At 55.4% G+C, this 22,240-nt stretch overlaps 1 protein-coding gene across 1 annotated transcript; it reads left to right on the plus strand.

The window, feature by feature from the left end:
• Nucleotides 1-1,928: 1,928 nt before the first annotated feature.
• PMP22 (peripheral myelin protein 22) lies at nucleotides 1,929-21,383 on the plus strand. Its single transcript, XM_075111355.1, has 5 exons — nucleotides 1,929-2,082; nucleotides 2,955-3,055; nucleotides 4,233-4,323; nucleotides 15,746-15,886; nucleotides 19,799-21,383. Exons 2-5 carry the CDS (start codon nucleotides 2,978-2,980, stop codon nucleotides 19,963-19,965), a joined length of 477 nt encoding a protein of 158 aa, XP_074967456.1. The 5' UTR covers nucleotides 1,929-2,082; nucleotides 2,955-2,977; the 3' UTR covers nucleotides 19,966-21,383.
• The last annotated feature ends 857 nt before the right edge of the window (nucleotides 21,384-22,240 follow it).

A 22,240-nucleotide genomic window follows, 5' to 3' on the forward strand; every position in this document is an offset into this window, starting at 1 on the left:
AGGAACGGGGCAGAGGATTTATCCGGAGGCACAGCAGCCGAGATCTCACACCTACAAACCCGAATCAGAAGATCATCTCTAACGGCAGCTTAGATCGCGGTCCTTGGGGACAAGACCCTTCTCCCTCCGTGTTTGCGCCGCCCTGAGCGCAGTGGTTCCCTCTGCTCCGAAAGCAGCGCAGACGTTCAAGCCACAGAGGCAAGACAGCCCGAAATAGGCTCATTAGTGAGGAATGTACTTATGGCGGCCCAGATGTTCTGGTCCTCCGGGGTTTGCAGTCGGGGATGGCACTGGCTCCGGAGGGTGCGTGCAGCAGCCTGCTACGGCAGGCAGCAGCGGCGCAGGGGGCAGGGGGGTGGCAGCAGCGGAGAAATGGGTGGGTATTTTTCGGAGGGAAGGGTAAATTGCATCCTTTGAAACCAGGCTGGGCAAACCAGCCCAAGGCAGAGCCAGCGCTGCCGGGGCACGGTTTGGCTCAGCGGCATCGTGGCCGGGAGTACAGGCATGTACTGAAACAGGGGCTTGAGCACGGTGTGAGGCTGAGGGCCTTGCTTCAGCTGCTGGCCCATCTCCTCTCTCCCCCCTCCCCAAGTGCTCTGAACTCCCACTTGCCGGCTAACGCATGTGATGGGACCACTCGCACGAGTGCGGCGGAGCCAGAGCCCGTGCTGCAGGGAACACGCCTGTGCTTGCCAAGAGGAAGGAGCCAAGCACGCTTCTCTCTCTCTTCTCCCAAGATTTACAGTTTTGGTGGCTGGATGCCGAATTCCCTCGTCTCAGCAACAAAGCAGGACTAGTTTGGAGCTGGTGTGTGGAGAGGGGAGAGGTGATGGGGAGGTAGGTGCTAGCGCTCAGGACTCCCAGGGGTGCGCAGGTCTCTTGCAGGGGCTGTTGGGGGTGTGTGTGCGTGTGAGGTTTAGTTCAACAGATTAGCTGCTGTTGAGGAATAAGTGAAGGCTGCCGTACCGGAGTGCAGCCACCCCTTTCCTAAGCCCTCCAGTGTTTTGGAAAATCTCACCCTCCATTTAGTGAGAGGTTGCTCAGTCCCACAGGATTTGGTTTTCAAGTGCTAAAAACACTCCAGCCCGAGAGCCAGAATCACATTGCCATCTCAGGACCAAATTGCAAGGGTGTCACTCTCCCGGACACAAGCCGTGCTGTGGAAATCAGGCATTCCCCTCGACTTCAGTACAGCCAGATGCTCGTTCCCCAAATCCTGTCCCACGGATCCCTGCCCGGGGCTCCACAAAGTGCCCCGCCTGGGGCTCGGGAGCCACCCGAAGCAGCAGAGCTCTCCGTCCTCTCCGTGTCACCTCGTCGCTGACGACGGCCCCCTCCCCGTGCGGCCCTGGGAGAGGAAAAGCTCCCTGCCAGCCCTCCCCACGAGTCACTCCTCTGCTCGGGACCCCCCCGCCCCCGGCTGCCAGCGCCGCGGCCACCGGCCGGATCCTGCCCGGGGCGCGCCCCGGCTCCCTGCAGCCCCGCACGGCGCCGGCTCACAGCGGCTGCGGGACACGCAGGGACCCACGCACGGCCACGCCGGGAGGCTCCGGAAAGCGGAGCGGGACACCGCCGCCTCCCAGCACCCCCCGCACCCCCCTCCGCCCCTTCCTCCGGGAGGGGGCGGCGCCGGCATCGGGGGCTGCCCACGCCCCGGCGGGCCTCGCTGGGGGTCCGCCGTGGGGAAGCAAGGGGCGGGGGGGGGGGGGGGAGGGCAGCCCGGTCGACGACACCCCCATCCCCCAAAAAATCTCCCCGCTGCCTGGCGGGAGCGGCCGCGCGCGTCCCGGGAATGGGGACGATGGGGATTGGGAATATGGGATGGGGGTTGGGGGGGGATGATGGGGGATGATGGGGATGAGGCAGCGAGCGGCTCCGGGCCGGGGGCTCGGGGGGAGGCGGGCCGGGGCCGGGGCGCTGCCGCGTTTATAGGAGGAGCGGCCGGGCGCGCCGAGGGCCCTCCCCGTCCCGCAGACGCAAGCGGGGCGGTGGCCCCGGTTAAAGGGGAAACTTGACAGCGCCGCCGCCCGCTCCCGCCGCCCGCTCCGCTCCGCGCCCAGCGCCCCTCGGCTCCGCCGCGACGTGAGTACGGCCCGGGCCGCTCCCGGCGCCGGAGAGACCCTGCGGGGTCCTCCGGGGAGAGGGACTTGGGGGGCGCCCCCCCCCTCCGGGGGCTCTCTAGGGAGAGGGGTGAGGGTAGCCCCCCTTCCCTCTTCTCTGAGGGTGCCGAGTGGAGATGGGGTGGGGGAAGTTAGCCCCCCACACTCCCTGGGGGAGAGGGGGACCAAGAGAGCCCCTGCTGGGGGTGCCGAGGGGAGATGGGCCGAGGAGACCCCCCACACACACACCCAGAGAAGAGGAGCCTAGGTGGGCGCCCCCCCGCTCCTCCCTCCCCGGGGATCCCCAGGGGAGATGGGCCGGGGAAAGCCTCCCCTGGGGAGAGGGGCCGACAGAGCCACCCCCGGTGGTCCCATGGGGAGGTGGGCAGAAGAACCCCCCCTCCCGGCGGAGAGGGGCCGGGGTAGCCCCTGGGGTGAGACGCGCCGAGGTAGACCCTCCCCCCCCGGGGGTGCCTCGGAGCGCACTCCCCTCGGGGAGGGGGATCGGAACCCCCCTCGGAGGAGGGGTGCTAGGGGGTACCTCGGGGAAGCCCCCCCAGGGGAGGGGGGACGGGGAAACTTCCTCGGTGAGAAGCCTTGGGGGAGCAGGCTCGGGGGGAAAGGCTCGGAGGACCCCCCGGGGCATCCGGGAGTGGGTCCGGGCAGAGGGCTCGGGCCGCCGCCCCCCCCCCCCCCCCTCCCCCCCGATCGGCGGGGCCCGAGGGAAGGAGCCGGGCGCTGCCCGAGCATCCCCCGGCGCCGGGCGGGCTCCTGCCGCCGGCGGAGCGCCTCCTGCTGCCCCCGGGGCCGGGCTCCACCGCTCGCACACCCAGCAGCATCCCTCTCCCCCTCCAGTTCTGCCCTCCACCACCGCCGAGATGCTGCTTTTGCTGCTGGGGATCATCGTGCTCCATGTCACCGTGCTGGTGCTCCTCTTCGTCTCCACCATCGTGAGCGTAAGTACGGGCTTTCCTCCGGCACCGGGGCACCGGCGAGGCAGGGAGCGGCCGGTGGAGGGGTTACGGCATGGCAAGACCAGAAGGTGCTATTTTTATTTGTGGTTTATTTTCCAGCCTGGCTTTTAGCAGGAAACCTTTACTTGCCGATTGCTGGTCTTAAGAACAGTGGGATTTTTGGAGCATTTTGCACAGAAAGCTCTTTCCGTATCAGGCGCGTCGCTCGGTTGGGTGCCGCAGTGGGTGCTCGGGGCACCCCTGCCAGTACAGAGGAGAGCGCTGTTGAAGCCCGTCTCCTCATCTTCCCCAAGCTGCTTTGCATCACGGAGCAGCCTCAGAGCCCCCAAACTACCCTCTGTGGGCCTGAAACCCCACTCTCCTTTCATAAAGGAGCTCCACCTGCTAACGGGCTTCAGGCCACAGGACCAGTACAGCCAGCCTGAGCAAAACCCCTTGAAATGGGACTGGTTTGGGCACTGGCTCCTCAGCACCAGCAGTTTTGCTCTCCAGCTCTGCTGCTTTGAGGTTGTGAATTAGGCACAGCCTCTCTCCTAACTCAAATGGGCACCGTCTGGTGATTTTCAAGGCTTAAGCTTTGCAAGCAGTGGGAAGATTGAGGGTTGGATGCTGCACAGAGCGTTCCTAGCACCGTTCTCGGTCCAGAGCCCAGTTAACACATCATCTACTTAGGAAGAAGTTTGACTTGGTTTTAAGGCAGTAGTTTTGTGGAGCTGGTGAGTTCCAGGCTTGCTTCACCACGTTTTCCTTTCCCTTACATTTTTTTCTTTTTTTTTTTTTTGGGGGGTGGTAGTAGTAGTAGAAGACTTTACAAAAATCTTCCGAGTTGTTAGAAATCACGTGGAAGCATTCAAATAGCCCGGCCAGGCACCAGGCGAGGACGGCAGAGGGGAGGGAAGTGCACATCTCCCACGGGACTTGGTCCATGTTTAAAAAGAATAAAGAGCTTCTGTTTTTCTGCCGTTGAGGTGAAAGCAGCTAAAAGCAAATATCAGTATTTACTTTCCAAGCCCCTTTCTAAAGAAAAGCATGTGCCTGGGAGCGCCTGGCCGGGCACACGCGTGCCGGTACACACTGGGGCTGCTCGGTGCCGAAGCCTTGGCAGGGGCGCGCGGCTGCCCGCTGCCTCCCTCCTCACGGGGCTGCGTCTCTCTTGCAGCAATGGCTGGTGAATGGCGGGCACACGGCGGACCTCTGGCAGAACTGCACCTCCGGTAGCGTCTTCCACTGCCTGACATCGTCCACGAACGGTGAGTGCTCCCAGCGATCGGGGCTGTTGCTGCCTGTTGCTTTTATTGTCCTCCCTGGACTTATGAAATCAAGGGGGATTTGCCGGCGCAGGTTATCCGTGATTCCCTCTTGCTTTTCCCTGCGCCCCCCCCGAAGTTGTTCCCTCCCACCTCTTCCCCTTGCCTCCTCTGCTCTGTCCCCAGATGGAGGGGCAGGGCTCCCCCGTGTTCCTGGTGCCCTGGTGAGGGGGACACAGGGCTGGCCCAGCAGCGGGGACATTGCTCAGGTTCCTTCAGGGACCTCATCAGTCCCAGAGGTTGCGGTGGGGCTTAGCACAGGCACCAGACCCAACGCCCATCGCTCTGCCCTGCTGCCCTCGAGCTGTGGGGGCTGCTCCTGGCAGCACCGTGGCAGAGTGTTTGGCGGAGGTGACCGGCGCGAGTGCTTTTTGGTGGTCTCCTGTTATTATTAGCCCATTTCGGTTACGCTTGGATGTGTAAACACAAGGCAGTCGCTGGAGCAGGGCTCGCTGGGTGCCCATCACCCTGCTGGGAGTGGGGGGGGGCTGTTTTTTGCACACCTCGCTCTTGCTGTGGTTGTGAGGGTGTTTTAAAGATGCACGTGGTGCCCCGAGGACAGCCTGCCTCTGGAGGACAACCTCTCCCCTATCTAGAAAGCTGCCCTGCTTTCTGCTGCCGGGACAGGCTGAGCTTTTGGGCACGCGCCTCGCCCTGTGGTTCACTACCGAGCACCGCGCGTGCGATGTGCCCACCTGCACATCTCGGGGGGCTGAAGAGCCACCTCTGGACTAAGCTGGGTGAAGGCTGATGTCACGTTGGGTGACATCACGCAGTGAGCTGTTTGCTGAGATCAGCAGGGGAGGAGTGCTTGCTCTGATGCCGTGATGCAGCGTTTCCAGGGCACCTAGTGGTACCAATAGCATGAAATCTGTGCTCAGGGAGTCAGCCTGTGCCCCAGTTTCCCCAGAAGGCAGGGCTAATGCCAGTGGTGCTGTGTCCAGCATTTTTTTTTTCCAGTTAGCCTGGTTTTTGCTTTTCTGTGGAAACAGATTCTCCCAGTGTAACCCCTCAGTGAAACCAGTTGTGAATCATCACCAATGTCACTAGGAGCACAGTCATGCCATGCCGGAAACATGGTCCTGGCACAGGAGCAAACCAATGCCACGTGGTCCTGGCAAGGAGGGGACCGTTGCAGTGGAGATGCTTTCAGAGGATCTTGTGGCGATGGGATACAGTCAGAGGGTTCTGGAGATTCAGGTCACCCTAATCCCCAGCCTGCTGGGAGCAAGACCCTTGTGTGTACCCCGCGTGGGGTGGTGGATGCTGATGCTCACTCCCCCTCTTATCCTCCCTGCGCTGAAAGCAGCAGCGCGTTTCCCTGCTTGGGCCCAGGCTCTGCTTTCGGTGGGAGCGAAGCCACCGCTGCGGGTCTCTGCTGACGCCTGGTGGTGTCCGGGCCGGCCGGGAAGCGGCTGGACCCTGTCCCAGCCGAGGAGCCTTCTGGAGCCATGTCCTTCATCAGCAGTTGGCTGGTGCTGGCTATCTGCAGCGTAGGCAGGCTGCTTCACAGCCATCCATGCGTGCTCCAAAACTGCTGACCTTGCGCTTTGAAATAAAAGGCAGCGATTGCCCCCCAGAGTCCCAGAGCTGAGGGCAGTAAAGCCTCCCCAAATCTTTTGCTTTTCAAACCTGCACCGCTTTCTCTGTGTGTTTTCAAGATGCTGCGTGATGGGGAGTTGTCAGTGTTGAGAGGGGCTTGCCCAAAATGTGTTTGGGATGGTTTCCTCCACGCCTGCCTGTCCTGCTGGGTGTTGTGAGTCTGTATTGCCCTATTGCCAGAAGCTGCTCAAAGAGAGGCTTCTCTCAGGATCCTTTCAGTGATGTATTTGTATCACTAAAGGGGTTATATTCAAGATGACCCCACTAAAAATGTGCTCAAGCAGCTGATTTGGTTGATAACCAAGCCTGATCTAGTTGAAGATGTCCCTGCTCACTGCAGGGGGTTGGACTAGATGGCCTCTAGAAGTCCCTTCCGACCCCAGCCATTCTACGATTCTATAAGGTGCCCCAGTGGGCTGCTGGTGTAGAGGTGCCTTGTGCTCAGGTCCTAAAGAGCGTTCTGACAGCTCCTATTTATATGAAGGCTCCACTCTGACATCAGGAAAAGGGGGTTTTGCTTGGGCAAAACCTTCTGCCCGCTCCACCCTGAAGCAGGGGTGTGGGAGCAGTGCTGCTGAGGACCAGTCGTCATCTGGTACGACCCTGGATGCAGGATCCGGAGCTCACCAGTGCTGTAGGAACACAAAATCAGAAGACATTTCCTAGGCTTATGCAAGGCTTTTATAATCTGCTTGTGAAAACAGAACAAAACTACCACACAGCATCCTCTCCAGGGGGTCCCTGCGCCCTAGCCCCCACGCCGTGGTCCCACCACCCCTGTGCTGCGGTTGGCCACTTATCGGAGTGACAGCGGGGACGTGGGGCAAGGGTGCTGTGGCTGAGCCACTTCTGAGGCTCCTGATCATCCCATGCCTGGTCCTTGTTATGCTTCTCATACTCTTCTTGCTAGGAATATGCTTACTTTCAAAAATATGAAAGATCCTATACCAAATACCGCAAACCGTTCTCACTTAAATCTCTCTCAAAACACAGGCTGTGCATGCTACCCTGGGTTGTAAAAAGCCGTAAGAATTTGTTTCTCTGTGCCTCTGCCAAGGACGGTGCTTAACGGTTAATCGCAGAGTGCCAAGGTCTGCTATGGGCTAAGAGCAAGAAATCCTCGTTTGGGAGTTTTGGCAGAACTTGGTCTTTACGTAGAGGCAGTTTTTCCTCTGGCCGTCACAGTGGCCGCTGTAGTGCAGTTATTTCTGCCTCCCTTTTTGAAAAGGGGTGGTACTCAGCACTCGGAATATGTGGAATTCGGTAGGGCTGGGTCTCGTGTTTTCAGCACCGATGGGGGCTTTGGCGGGGTTTGTTGTGCTGTGATGCTCCCCTTGGTCTCAGCACGGTGAGGACGGGCGAAGCCTCCTCTCGCCTGCTGCACTGCTGCACAGGGACCCTTTTGGTTAGGTGGCCGTTATTTGGATGCCCAACGAGAAGCCAAACTTGCTAAAATTGGGTGCCAGCAAGATTTGCCTGTGTTTAACACCGGGGCCGGTTCGGGACCGTGCTCCTACCCTGCTAGATTATCCTGTGGGGACTGAATAAGCAGCAAAACAACCCAGGGGTTAACAGCAGGAGACAGACCGTGGCTCCCCGGGACGTCAGCAGGCCTTGGGTGCAGGATGGAGTCGGTCTCAGTGGAGCCTGAGCTCCCACCTCCCACATTCCTCTCGTCAGGGCTTGAACCCCCTGCCTATGCGAGGGCTGAGCGGTCCCCATGGGAGCGAGCACAGGGAGGGAGGAGGAAACGCTGGGTCGGGGGCAGATGCCCATTTCTTCACCTTTTACAACCGCCTGCTTGTTGCTTTGATTTCTGCATTTGCTTGTTAGATAATGACTTTTTTTTTTTCAAGAGGCTGAGAACTATGGAAAAAATGTTGCAATCTTTGCTTCGTTTGCGCTGTCAGACATTCCTGGAAAAGACTTATCTCAAGAATTCAGCTCTGAATCCCAGAATTGTGCGTCGGCACGGCTGCGCGCCAGCCCCCAGCTGTGCGATGCCGCTGCAGACACGGGGCATGCGGCTGGACCTGAGCTGCTCAAGTGCTCATAAGTAGATTCCACCCCAAATTTCCAGACAGTGATATATTTTTTTTTTTCTCCAAAAATGGACTTTTCTTTCAGAAACTGAATTTTTTATGCAGGCAAGAAGAATTTTTTCTGCTACTTTCTACTGCTCTTTCTCTGATTTTGGTGGGAATGCTGAATGTGGGGAGGCAATAGGAACCTCCGCGGAGATCCCTGCATCCCCCTGTAGTGTCAGGAGACATTTTTCCTGTTGTCTTCTTACAGTTTCCCCTGTTGCCACTCTGTGGCTTCCGCATTACCGGCTTGTTCACACGCAGGCTGGTGTTTTTTGGCTTTTTTTAAAGGGAAAAGAAAACCCCAAACCTTGGGAAATACACAGGCTGCCAATCCACATGATTAATGAGTACCGTAGGCCGTATGATGCACCTGCTAATTTGCTGATAGGATGGCCACAAGCAAAGCCCAGGCGGGTCGCCCAGAGCAGAGCTCTGCCCCGGACCGCCTGGGTGGGCAGGGATGCGCTTCCCATCGGTGGGGCAGGCACATCCATGCACCGGGGTATTGCCCTGCTCTTCTGCATGCTGACCTTCCTTGTCCAGAGCCCCTTTTCCCTGGCAGGCGGGACCCCAAGCAGCTCTGCTGGTGCTTCAATTCCACGTTCTCCGTGTTGGAGGCGTCAGGAAAGATCTTTGTCCTGGGCATGAGGCAGGAGCGTCTGTGCCCTGACCCACCAGCTGTTTTCAGGAAGAATTGCGCTGCTTCTCTTCCACTTTAAAATGCATAACAGAACCATCTGACCACATTGCCTTTGCTCTTTCAGCCCCCCCCAGGGTGGCTTTGCTGCCCTTATTCTTTCAAACTCTTTCTTCCAGCAATGCTGGACTCACATGACATAGAAAAGGTGTGGAGAGATGATGGATAACTTGCTGTAATCCTTTTTGTGGCTTCATTGAACCCTTACGCCTAGGTAAATTATTTCTCAATGTCTAATTCCGTTATTGAGAGTGAGTATAAAATATCTCTACAAAAAGAGGTGGGGGCAAATTCCCCTCCACCCACTGGGAGAGCCAAGACTGCACCAACTGGGTCAAGACTTGGAGAACTGGTCACTGATGAGGAGACAGTTCCTAGAGCAGGAGGGTGAGATGGAGGCGATAGTCCCGTCACCCCTGCAAATTAGAAGTTCAAACTCTACTCCCTCTGCTCTGCCCCAGTGAGGCCACACCTGCAGGGCTGCGTCCAGGTCTGGGCCCCCCAGTTCAAGAAGGGCAGGGAGCTGCTGGAGCAAGGCCAGCGCAGAGCTGCCAAGGGGATCAGGGGCTGGAGCATCTCCCTTGTGAGGAAAGGCTGAGAGACCTGGGCTTGTTCAGCCTGGAGAAGAGAAGGCTGAGGGGGGATCTCATCAGTGCTTGTAAATATCTGAAGGGCGGGTGTCAGGGGGATGGGGCCGGGCTCTTTTCAGCGGTGCCCAACGCCAGGCCAAGGGGCCACGGGCACAAGCTGGAACACGGGAAGTTCCACCTGAACATGAGGACAAACCCCTTCCCTGAGCGGGTGCCAGAGCAGGGGCACAGGCTGCCCAGGGAGGCTGTGGGGTCCCTTCCCTGGAGACATTCACCCCCCGCCTGGACGCGGCCCTGTGCCCCTGCTCTGGGGGTGCCTGCTCACGCAGGGGTGGGATGGGGTGAGCTCCAGAGGGCCCTGCCAGCCCCCACCACTCTGTGATTTAAAGATTCAAGTATTTTTAAAATGGTTTCAGGTATTTACTGAATGCTAAAGTAACCTGCCCTTATGCTAGGCTGTCTTGCTGAGTCTGTGGGCACAGCGCTGTCGCAGCCTTCTGCTTTATTTCTGCTGGGCAGCTGCGAACTAGCAAAAAGTTACCCATATTTAGGGATGCTGAGTCTGTTATAATGAAGCCCTGCAGTAAGTACCGGATAGCCTGTATGTCTGTTAACACACAACCTTCATACTTTAAGTTCTAGCCATCAACTGGCTCCATTCAGCTTATGGACCACATGGGCAGATACCTTGATTTGGGGACATCTCTGGTCCTTCAGGGTCTCTGCAGTTTGCGGAAGAGTAGCAAAGAGCCAGCTTTTAATCTCAGCAGTTTGTGGACCTGGAGCATCTGCTTTGCCATTAATGATAGATAACATTGGCCTAACTCGGGCAGGGTTGAACCCCTCTCTGCCAGCTTGTGGGTGACTGTACCTTGCCCCTTAGTTGTTTAAAATAAACTGTGGGGTGTTCCAGGAGAATATGTTGTATTTTGGATCGGTTTCTGCCATAACCATGTTGCCCGCACTATGAAAGGGTTTTCCTCTGCTTAAAACCTGTTTTTTATTGTTGCTTGTTCCTCTCACAAAGAGCGTTGGATAAGGAGAGATAAGGAATGAGTGCTGTCTTTTTTTTCTCAGTGGCTCCAGAGCTCTTTGGCTCCCCTATTTCTGTGTAAGGTGTGTGAGTGGGGGTCACCTGGCCTTCCCTGCTGGGTGGGAGGCTTTGGCCCATGAAAGAGGAGCAAAGGGGAGGAAGAAGGCAACATGTGGGGAAACGATGACTGCAGAACCAGAAGAATGTCTGGGGGAGTACACTGCAGAGTGCAGTGCTGTGAAAACCCTTAACCCAACATTTTTTTGGCTTTGATAAGACTCTTGGGTGTCCCTGTGGCCACTGGCTGAGTGTACCCAGCGTGCCTGTGGGTCAGGGCACCATGGCTTACCATCCCTGCTCCTGGTGCCTGGCCTTGAAATCAGTGGGAGTTGGTACCTAAGCCCGTTGGAGGACCTGAAATGATGTATCTACCACCTCAGCTCGCTCCTACACACAAACCAAGAGGAGGTCAGAGCCACCACACTGAGGGTCTTGGAGAGGAGCTGGCTCAGGCATCGTGGAGCTGTTGGAAGGTGTTCTTCACGGTGCCAGCAGCTTTCTGCTGCCTCAGCAGCATCAGAGGTTGCCTCTGCGGGATGTGAGCTTCAGTGGTCAATGGGATGGCTGCTGTGGCCTCATGGCTGAACCACAGAGTTGCGGAGGACAGACCATGCTCCATAAACCGCTCACGTTTGAATGTGGCAGCTCTGGAGAGCTGTGGACCTCCTGGCCTCGGGGACTTCTTGGATGGAGCTTCAAGGAGAAGGCGAAAGGGAGGATAGCTGAGAAGAAAAGAGGGCAAGAGAAGAAAAGAGGGCTTTGAGGGTTTAATCGCCTTCTGAAGGGAACTACAGAATAGGACCAGGAAGTCTTGGGTAGGAATTGCAGCACTGTGTTCATTCACTGCCTCCCCACAGCCCCAGTGGGGCTACCTGCTCAACCCTACCTGCTCATCCCCTGGCCCATACAAATACCTTGGGAGCTCTTTAAAAATCCCCCTTTGCTGGTGGGATTTCCAGGAATACCTCGATCCAGCACCCTGTGGTCCTCTCCAGGGAATGAACATAGAAGGATAGGAACTGTTGGGTGAAAAACCTGTTTTTCCCAGCTTGAGCATCCAGCAGCCCAGAGCGCGCTGGGGAAGGTTTGACCTCGTGCTGGCGGGAGGTCTGGGACTGAAGCAGAAGAAAGTTGCAATGTCATGGAGCTGTTTTTTCCCTAGGAGAGCTCAGCAGCTCTGCTGGATGTGGCTGATGAACCACGATGCTGTTCACCTCAGCAGGAGAGATGTTCGCTTTGAGTGGTGGGGCTGTGGGTGGTGGCGGAGGGTCTGTGCTGCTCAGGAATAGCACTGCGGGTAACTGAGATTTTTTGCCTTTCTGGAGAGCTACAGCGAGATGCCAAGGGGCAACTCTGAAGTTCAGCCCCAGAAGAATGATGCAATTGAGCTGGTATTTCTGCATCTTCAGTTAAACCTTTTTCAACCCTCTTAAGGGGGTGTTTGAATATCAAGGTTTAAAACCATTGCAAGCCCCAGCACTTGTGATGTGACCTGTCCGCTTCATAGGTGAGGATGCAAGCTGGGTTCAGGTTCTTGAAGCCTGAGAGTCTGCTTTGGAAAAACTCTGCTCAGAAAACACGTCTTTTCCTGGCAGAGCTGGGCTGGTACCTTTGTGCCAGTAGATGCAGGTGCTGTTCCTGACCCTGCTGATATTTAGTGTGCAGCATTGAGGGAGCAGGTTTTACCATACAGATGTGGTCATGAATTTCCCCTCCCTCTAGTTTTGTGTATATTATGTGCTATGGTTACCTCCTTAATGGATGTTTTCTTCCTGAGAAGTGGTTGCTTTTTAAGTGTACAGTGCATAGGCAGCTTGCAGAGGGAAAGCTGTATGTGCAAAACGTTACCACCAGCTGCAGGTCACAGCACACAGGTGTTTTTAATGCATAGCGCTGATTTGGTGATGTCTTGCAGCGAGTGCATAAGCTGATTGCTCAAGCAAGTTTCTTTTCAGTTTACACTTTATTCTTTCTCCTTGGCTGGGTCAAAAGAGGATAGATGTGTCTATGACAGAGCGGAGAATTAAACCCTGGGAAGCCAATGCCTGTCCTTTAAGGCCCTCTGCTCCTGGCCAAGGGCATGTTTCTGCCTGCCATGTCGATCCTGCTCAGCTGCACCCCTTGTCAGGGTATAAAACCTCCCTGCAAGTAGGGCTGGGGCTTTGCTGGAAGGGGCTGGGTTAACTACTTTCTGGGGGGGTTCAGCTGCAGTTCCCACTCTAGGTTTCAATTTCTGCTCTAAGTTTCAATTTCTGCTCTGGGTTTCTGTCTTTCATGTAAGACTTTAGGGCAGTGAAATGTCTTCAGCATCCCAGGGGTGAAGTCTTTTCCCTGCTGTTATAAGTGGTGGCACGAACACATCAGGGCTTGCAGAGCATAGGGAAATTTTCAAATTTGTTCCGTAAAAACTTCTCACTTCAATTCTGACTGCCTGAAAGGGCTCTTAAAAACGCTCCTGATGGGTCCTTTCCGGAAGCAGCGTGCAGGGTGTTATCTGTCCTTTCCACTCTGTTTCCCTTTCTTCCTCCTGCTGAAGAACAAAGATATAAACATGGAGCTGAGGAGATGCAGGAGAAAAATGGAATAACCGACTTGTTGCCCAAGGGAAACCACAAATAACAGCCTGGGAGTAAACAGTGCTGACAGACCCAGAGTACAACTCACACGGCCCAGGCCTCCCTGCAGGAAGCTTGCTTTATTTTTGAAAGCCTATAGGTAGGACACAGGGCTGATAGCAAAGAAATTAAAAGCATATGGAGTTGAGGAAGTGGCAATCCTGTCTGCAGCTATAGTGGTGTTTTCAAGTGAATTAAAGGCAATTAGCTAGCCTAATGCAGCTGAAGTCTTCGGGCAGCTGGGCTTGGATTTAATGGGAGCAGAGCAGCTTGCACTCGTGGGTCCCTGAGTCATGAGCAAAGGGCTGGATGCGAGCAGGCTCAGAGCTCTGGGATCATCTCTTGATTTCCCTGCTCACAAGCTAGTGACTGCTGCTCTCTGGCTGCAGCAGAGCAGCACGGCTGGCTGCCGAAACCCTTCTCCTAGTGCCTGCCTTTATATTCCTCTGACGTGGCTCTTTATTACAATGGGATTTTGAAAAGCCCGTATAAATCATTCACATTCAGAACCAAAAAAGAGGCACAGGGAGGCGGATGCAATTAAAAGGGCAGCTCGGCTCAGCTTTCCGTCTAGACAGCCTTCTCCTAAAATAACTGGCACTTGGAGCGTCCACCTCCGAGCAGAAAGGGCTCCTCTCCGGGCCGGATCCCATGGCCTTTGAAATCACAAAAGGCTTGGCTTGCTGGGTCCTGGACCAAAGTGCAGGGCTTGAGGCTGGGCAGCCTTTGGCTCCACTGGTGCACAGAGCTGGACCCAGCTTTAGGGCTCGGGAGAGGCTCAGTCAAGAGCTCAACTTCCCAGGCCTGGGATAGGAGCCCTGCCTGTGCTGAAGCGTGGAAGGAGGTTGCAGGTCAGCAGTTGGGCACCCTCTAACCGTACTTCTCTGACTCCATCTGAGCAATGATTTATGATTTCATTTTTAGCCGCGCTTGATCTGCTTCATCCCCTCTGTTGCCCACTGGTTTAGCATGGCCAGAGCTGACGGGTCAGGTGTGGTCGAGGCAGGGGGGTTTCCCAGCCTGGCCAGCTGAAACAGATGAAGTATATGGGATATTTTGTGTGCCACGCTGGGATTTCCTGGAAGTGACAGCAACGATAACTGGTGGCATTGAAATAAGTGACGTGCAGCAGCTCTTTAGTAGGGCCCGTTAATGCTGCAGGGGAGTCTGGCGCGGGAAGCATGGAGAGGAGAGGAAGGAAAAAGCTGTCTGTAATGAGCAGAGGCCGCTCTGGGTGGTTTCAGTCTGCTTTGGTGCGCAGGGCCTGAATTTGCTCCGTTGCATGAGTGTCAGGAGGCAAGATGCAAAGACAAGGGGTGGAATTGATGATCCAAAGCCAAACACACCAGGCGTTACTAAATGGCGCGGGATGTTCCCTGCAGGCATGGATTTGCTGGAAGGGCTCAGGCGTGCATCATCATCCTCGTCCCCGTTGGAGGCTGTACCTTGTTCTCCTGCTCAAATTCCGCTCTCACCGTGAGTGCAGCTTGCGAGGATTTGGTGGGGAAGCGTGATGCTTCTCTGGGAGCAGACGCTGCTCTGGGCAGTCCCAAACAGCCTCGTTTGCTGCACCAAGTATTGAGGGTTGCTAAGCTGGAGCGTAGCTTTATTTGGAAGTTTTGCTCTGTTTCAGCTATTTGCTGCAGAAAGCTGTTTCTTGCATCCAGGGGAACGACGCTGGTGGACATAAAACTGTGGCAGGACCGTGGGACTGGAATTGAGACTTCAGTGCTGCCTAGTTCTCCTCTGCCTGAAGATCCAGCCCAAAGCATGATTTTTCTGCCTTTCACTGAGCGGTTTGTGCCTCAGTTTACCTGTACCAAGTCCTGCCTGGCTTTTGTGCCAAATTAATCAATGTTGCATCCTTAAAGACCTCTCGAGGAAGTCTACAAATGCTCATTTTGATCTCAAACTTATAAGGAAAGGGAAAGGCAGAGGTGTTTGTGAGCATGGCCCCAGCCCACTGCTGTGAGGCACTGCCTCTTTCTGTCGAGCTGCGGCAGCTCATGGGATGGAGCGGCGTTTTGCTTGTTTATTTATATTTTTTTTACACGGGGAGTTACACACCCACGGAGCCTGAAAATAGCTGGGCAGTGACTCACGCAGGGGCTGGTTTAACTGGTCTGCTTTGGGAGGCAGCTGCATTTGGCAGCTGGGGAAGGCTTTTTCTAAAAGGTTTGATTCCATAAGGGCAGAGGGTGTTTTCACTCGCTGTGTTTTTATTTTACCCCTGAGCTTGGCCAGCTCGGTGTCTCACTGCTTGTTGCACACAGGTTTTGTGTTTCTAGTACAGCTGAACTCCCAGGGCCTGACGTGAAGCTGGGGGAGAGGCTTCATCTTGATTTCTGCAGGACTAATATCTCTGCTCATATTTTATTACAAACACTCCCTGCGAAAGCGCGTGGCCCTGCAGTTCACTTTACCCCAGCGCGCTGGTCCATGCCCACGCATCCTAAATCCCGGGCAGCTTCGTGCCCATGCTGAGCACCTCACCAGCGGGTGCAGCACTGGATGTGACCACCTCCTCCAGCTGTTAAGAAACTTAATGGGAACCAGGGGTGGGATGTTGGCACGGGGGAGGATGCCGGGGGCACGGGGGAGGATGCCGGGGGCCCAGACTTGGTGGTGGGGGCTGGCTATCTGTGGTGCCCACACTGAGATTTCTGTCTGTCTTTCCCCAGAATGGCTGCAGTCTGTCCAAGCGATGATGATCCTCTCCATCATCTTCAGCGTCTTGTCCCTGTTCCTGTTCTTTTGCCAGCTGTTCACGCTCACCAAGGGTGGGCGGTTTTATGTTACTGGAATCTTCCAAATCCTTGCCGGTAAGTGGGGGCTGATCGATGCGGCTGCCGCCAGTGGGGAAAGGGCTTTCAAGCAGAGGTGAGGGTAATGGCAGAAATGAGCATGCTGTTGGGTACCGAAGCAGGAGGGCCACCAAACTGGGTCCTGCATGGCCCACTGAAGGGAAAGGGGGATGAACAATTTGGGTCTGTTGATGTCTTGCGTGCCCTGGGATGGGGTCTGGCTGTCAGAGCGCGTTATGCATCCAAGCTCTCCTGCCCTTGCATCATGGGAGGTGCAAGAGGGTTTCTGCCCCCTCCGGGGAGGTTTTGGAGGGGCAGGGTGCCAGACCCACCAAGCAGGAGGCAGAGCTGTGCCGGGCAGTGGGGCAGGCAGGGCGCAGGGGCTGCCGGACTGAGGGCTCTGCCTCTTCTGCCCGCAGCTCGGGGTGGGATGCTGACGGTCCTGGGTGGCTGCGCTGGCTCTGGGACCCACCTTCGCCGGGCTGGGCAAGGCTTCTGCAACTGCTGGCGGGGTGGGGGAGCAGTGACGATCCTCTTTTGGCAAAAGATAATCCGATGAGTATTTATAAACTTGCCATACGGGGGCCTGGTGCTTTCCACATCAGCAAAGAGCCGCTGGAGCGTGCAGGGTGAGCCAGCTGACTTTGAACTGTCAGCTACTATTTTTAACTCTTAAAGAACTCAGGGCTGGAAATGAGCCACGGTTCATGTCGTGTGTTGCAGTTCTCCAAATATAGATGCTGTAAAGCCACCGGCTCCGTTTATGTTTCCACGTATGAAACCGGTGGACCGGGTTTTCAAGCGTTCAGACTAGAAAAATTAAATTGTGTAACGAGGTTCTGGCTAAATTATGACCGACTGTTTGGGAAGGAGACTAATCATCTGCTAGGGCTTTAGATGTTAAACTAAAAGCCACCCTAGGTCCTGCCACTAAATCAGTGGAAAAACTTATCCACTGAGTTTAGGCAAAGTTTCTGAGCACCCTCAAGTGACTGGGCTTCACAAACCATGGAAAAGTTTAGAGCTAACCTTTATTCACAAGTGTGGCATGAAATCTATTACAAATGCTTGGCCATGATGCAGGTGATGGGTTCAGATCAGTTCACCATCTCTGGAAAGATAGATGTAGAGAAACCCATTACAGCCATGGAGACAAGGAGGGGAAATGGGCATTAATAATGCAATTTTCTGCCTGAGAGCTTGTCTAACAGGTCTGGGAGCAGAAGGTTTCTCTCCCCTGAGTGATTGCTGGTGAATCCTCATTCTCAGAGGAAGACAAAATGGGATTGCAGCCCTCCTGTCCAAGCTATGCTGGGTGTCCTAAGGGGTGCAGGGTCAGGTCACAGAACTACCGTGTCTTTACTTGTTGGGCCTGAGGCATGGGTCAAATCCATCCCCAGCCACTATAAAGGATAGGAGAAGCGTGACCTGATCCCTGCAAAGGTTTCCCATGGCCTGGGGGACCCGTAGGCAGAGGTCTGAGTCTGGATGGACCATGTAGAGGTGGGCACAGTTGGCCATCCTTGCTGTTCTCCCTGCCAGGACTGGAGGAGAGGGCTCGGGGCAGCTGTGGTCTTTGTGACCCTAAATTTCAGGGTTGTTGGTAGGAAACAGGACATGGCTGTGCCAGCGCTGCCAGGAGATCCCACCTGGAGGTATGGATGGCTCCGGTCAAAGGAGCTGAACCTGATGTGGTCTCCTTGCATCTTGCTGTGGAAGGCCACTGCTGTCTAAAGCCAACAGAAGAAATTCCTGTGGCCTTCAGGCTTTGCAGGTGTTCGTCCATGCCTTGCAAAGCCCTAGCACCACAAAGTTCTGCTGCAGGTCTGCCAGGGGCAGGGTCTTACCTGCTTGAGTGCTTTGTTCTCAGCTCCAGCAGAGATGGGGAGGACCTCCCTCCATCTGGGAGGGGATGGGCGAGCTCTTCCCATCACCCTGCACCTCCTCCCGGGGTGATGCAGCTTGGGAAAGCGGAGGGTCTCCAGTTTTGGAGCCTGACCAACAGCAATGCTGGACCTGAACCAGCGGGTGCTGGGGGCAGGACCGCTGGGTGCTGTTGGGTGGCAGAGCCAGCAGGGGTGCCCTGAAAGCCAGAGAGGAGGGCAGGGTGTCCACTACAACTTTGGCTGTGGCTCAGGGGAACTGGGGAGTAGAGGTAAGGGCAAGAAGAGATGCACAAGGTCAGCTGGGTCTGTTGTGCAGCGGCAGGGCAGGATGCATCCTCAGCACCTTCTCCACACTGCTTGGAAATGTGCCGTCTAGCTGAATTTGCCCTGATGGGATTTCACCCATCACAAAGGCATTAAAAGGCCCTCGAGAGCTCCCTGCCATCCTTGGTGGGTCCATCACACCTCATAGCTGTGTAAGCCCAGTATGGGAGAGACGTTTGTTTGGGCCTCTCAGGGTTTGACCCACCTTTTCCACCACTCTCTGCAGCCCCAGCATCACTTTTATCCCTTTTCTCTCCTCCCTCCCACCCTAGAACTGCTGTCCCCATGGCGTGGCGAGGGTAGGCTCAGCCTCGAGGGCTGTGCCTTCCACTTGTCCTGCAGCTTTTTGCAAAGCCCTGTGTTGAAGAGCTGACCACAAGCCCGCAGCAGCACCCATCCCAGCTTGTCTGCAGGGCTGGGGCAGAATGCACAGACCTGCAGGAACAGATTTTGGGTAGCATTTGCCTTCTGGCCTGTCAAAGCAAGACTAAAGGCTCTCAAGTGGTGACGCATGATCGCTTGCATTGGCGCAAGCAGCTGAATGCAGCCGTCCTTCACTTCCTGAGCATGTTCTCCAGGCCAAAATCAGTGCAGATGCTGCAGAAATCATCGCCTCCATTTTGCCAAATTCCTCACGCGGACAATTGCCGCTGTATTTTCTGCTTCTGTAGGTGACTGGCATGGCCACACGCCTGTTCTCTGTCCCCCACCAGCATCCGCAGACAATTGTTGTGCTCTCTTTGCATGGGCCGGGGCAGTGGGAGTTGGCTCTCATGCTTAGGGAATGGAAACTGCACCAGCGGCGCATTAATGAAACATATTCCCACTTCTGCACTTTCCCAGAACAAAGGAGCAGTGTCAAGTGGAATTACAGCTCAAATATCACGGTGGTTAAATGTAGGTGGTCCTGAGGTCCATGCAGGGGATTTGGAACTCGGCTCCAACAACAGCCCCACGACTGTATAATAGAACTGCTGGGATTGACTGAAAGAGCTTGTTTTCGGGCAGAAATAGAGGTGGCTTTGTGTTAGCTCTGGGCAGTCCCCAATGCTGATGGGTTGTTTTTGTAACAAAGCTAAAATGCTGCCTACCGGAGCTGGGCCTGGCCGGACAGCCCTCGGGGAGCTGTGCTGGCCCGTGGCTGGCGAGGGTGGATGCCAGGAGCTGGGGAAGAGGGACGAGCCGTGGGCGCAGCGGGGTTTGCAGTTGAGCTCCTTGCACAGCCCTGGAGGAGGACAGGGGATCGCAGGGCACAGACCCTGCCCGGCCAGAGCGTCCTTGGCCCCCAGCTGTGCTTGTCTGGGCAGGTGATAAAGAAGATAAGGAGATCAGGTTTGTGTCTGACCTCTGGTAGGGTGGTTCAGGCTACAGTTTGGGTTTTAAATAAGATACCCAAGGGAGTGGGGATGGTCCAGGGCAGCAGCCCAGAGCTGGGGGCTGCCCGATGCTTGCCTGAGGGATATGTGAGTCCCAGCGATGCTCCTGCTTTGCTCAGAGCCTGGCAGAGATATCCCCACTCACCTGCAGCCAGGGCAAAGCCCGCAGCATCACACCCTCCAGGTCATACCATAATTTTCCAGACGACAGGATACAAGGGGGCAATAACAAAAACAGTTTCCCGGGCTGGTGTTGGGTGTGTCCTCCCCAGCTCTGGGTTTCCAGCAGGGAAGTGCTCCAAGTGTGGCATCGCTAACTCCGTCCCATGTGCGCTTCCCCACAGGGCTCTGTGTGATGAGCGGCGCGGCCATCTTCACAGTGAGGCACACAGACTGGCACCAAGCCTCGGAAAACACCTCCTACGGCTTCGCCTATATCCTGGCATGGCTGGCCTTCCCCCTGGCCCTCGCCAGCGGCATCGTCTACGTCATCCTACGGAAGCGCGAGTGATGCCGCGGGAGGCGGCGTGGCGTGACAAGGGCACTCATGATGTCCACGGAGGAGACGGAGGCCGGGGAAAATAGACGAGAAAACGGAAAAGAAAATTAAAAAAAAAAAAAAAAAAAAAAAAAGAATAAACCCTCCCACCAAAACCAAACCCAACCGACCCCAAAAGGAAACACTCAAAGGGTTACTTGTTAATTGAAGATGTATATAGTATCTATGGTTTAAAAAACCTATTTATAACACTTTTTACATATATGTACATAGTATTGTTTGCTTTTGTTGACCATACGCTATGTTTTAAAGCCTAAAGCAAGTGCCTAAGGAACTATTACTCCTAACAGTGTAACAAGAGCGCGGTGACTTTTCTCTCATGCAAAATCCTCTTTGACCTGAACTCTCCTTCCCCGTCCCAGCCCTTGTTGAACCATCAGAAAACCCCAGCTCTGACTGGTTTTAGGCTGGCGTAAATCGGAGTTCCGCCTGTTTACGCCAGCCAGAGGGCTGGTCCCCGCTCCTGCCACATGCTGTGATCCTGGTAACTGAAGTGCACGTCCAGATCTGACGGGAGACGCTTCCGAAAGGTTTGAAGGATTTCGGAGCAAAGGCTTTGATTGCCCCAAGTGCCTAAATGACTTATGTGCCTAAGTCCCATTGCCTTGCCACCACACCCGCTGGGAATTTGGGCTTCTAAATCACTTAGGTTGAATTGCAGTCCAGCGCCGGCTCTGGGGGTGCCGCCGGTGCTTGTGCTGGCGGGGCTGGGGTGTGTGCTGTGCCGTGCCGAGCCGAGCCGCCGGGGCACTGATGCTCCCAACCGTGAAATGTGCTTTATCCTTGCCGTGGAGCTAAACTACCGATGAGAAAGAAGCAAACCCAGTATATCTATGAAATCGAATACCAGATATATGAAATGGTGCTATCTATTTACCATTCCTTATATTGCTAGCCATTTAACCTTATTCACTGGAAATTCAGTTAACAATCTTGAGGTAAACAACAAAGCTAGAGATGAGAAATAATTCTGTGTAATATAAATGAGCTATAACTGCTTTTGTACTTAGAGTTGCTCTTACTATTATTTTTAATAAAGCATTTATAACCGAGGTTCCTTTTTTCCCCGTCGTGGTCAAGAGGAACAGAAACAGCTCTGGGTGGAGCCCTGTCGGACCTCGCTGCCCGAGCGAGATGTCTGTCCTCTGTCTGTGCGTCAGCGATGTGTCTGGCCATGAATTGAACGGGCACCTGCGCAGACCCCAGGCTGCCTTCTGAGGACTCCAGGCACTGTGTTGCTGTTGTTGTTTTTGTTTCATTTTGGGGTTTCCTTTGTTTTTGGTTTTTTTTTTTTCTTTTTGCTTTGCTTTTCTGATTTTATACCGACTGTGTGGACTAAGAAGCAATGAAATAAAAGTCAGAATAACTCAGGTGCTTCTGCTTTTTGGCATTTTTGCAGGTTAGAGCCGGGCTGCGCTCTACCAGTCTGCTTGCATGGCCATCCCATGGAACGGCTCCATGATGCAGTGTAGCAGATTTGTGGGTTAATTCATGCTGCTGAGAGAGGCTCTGAGCTTGCTGGGCTGTCTGCGTGGCAGACGTACTTGTGCTGGAGGGGTAAGACTGCACCAGAGTTAGTGCCGGGGCTGGCAACAGAGCTCGTGGCCCTGTGCCGTGGTGCTGGTGTGTGCCCATCTTTCTGCCTCCGTCCTAAGATGCTCCTGTGATGTGTCCACCACCTCCCCAAAGAGAGCAGCCAGGCAGCAGCCGGCAGGGCCGCACTTATCCCCTCCCAGCCTCCCGAGCAGGGATGGTTCAGGTCAGCCCCAGCTGCCCGGAGGGATCCGGCCGGCTCTGCCACCCAGCAGAAGCCATTCAGTCCTGTGCACCAAAACACCCGGGGCCTGGAGGTGCAAGTACGGCAAGTACCGGGGGATTAGCACGTTGCGCACAGCCGTGGTGGCTGGCGTGGAACTATTCACGCTTCCGTTTGCCCATTCATTTGGCTGTTAAATATCCGAGCTGATGTAGCAACTGGTGCTGGCAGGACCACACCGGCTTTTGCAACTCTGTGTGTTGAGGCCAGTTATTAACATCAGGCCAGACCCCAAAGCCCTCAGCCCAGCCACATCCCGAAGGAAAGGAGCAGGAGCTGCCTCGCATCTCCTCGGCTGCTCAGTGCAGCGCCTGGGCGGCGCAGCGTGGCCACCCTGGCATCGCGCTTGTCGGCCAGGGCTCCTGGTCTTCCAGCTGGGAGTATTTCCCTGTGTGCTCATTTTGCTGAGCT

This window comes from Phalacrocorax aristotelis, chromosome 16, assembly GCF_949628215.1.
Source record: "Phalacrocorax aristotelis chromosome 16, bGulAri2.1, whole genome shotgun sequence".
NCBI lineage: Eukaryota > Metazoa > Chordata > Aves > Suliformes > Phalacrocoracidae > Phalacrocorax > Phalacrocorax aristotelis.

Bases quoted from the DNA above. Each gene is read 5' to 3' on its own strand.
- PMP22 (XM_075111355.1), top strand. From the start codon at position 2,978: ATGCTGCTTTTGCTGCTGGGGATCATCGTGCTCCATGTCACCGTGCTG. The intron at 3,056-4,232 runs GTAAGTACGGGC...TCTCTCTTGCAG, and splicing joins TCGTCTCCACCATCGTGAGC to CAATGGCTGGTGAATGGCGG. The intron at 15,887-19,798 runs GTAAGTGGGGGC...GCTTCCCCACAG, and splicing joins AATCTTCCAAATCCTTGCCG to GGCTCTGTGTGATGAGCGGC.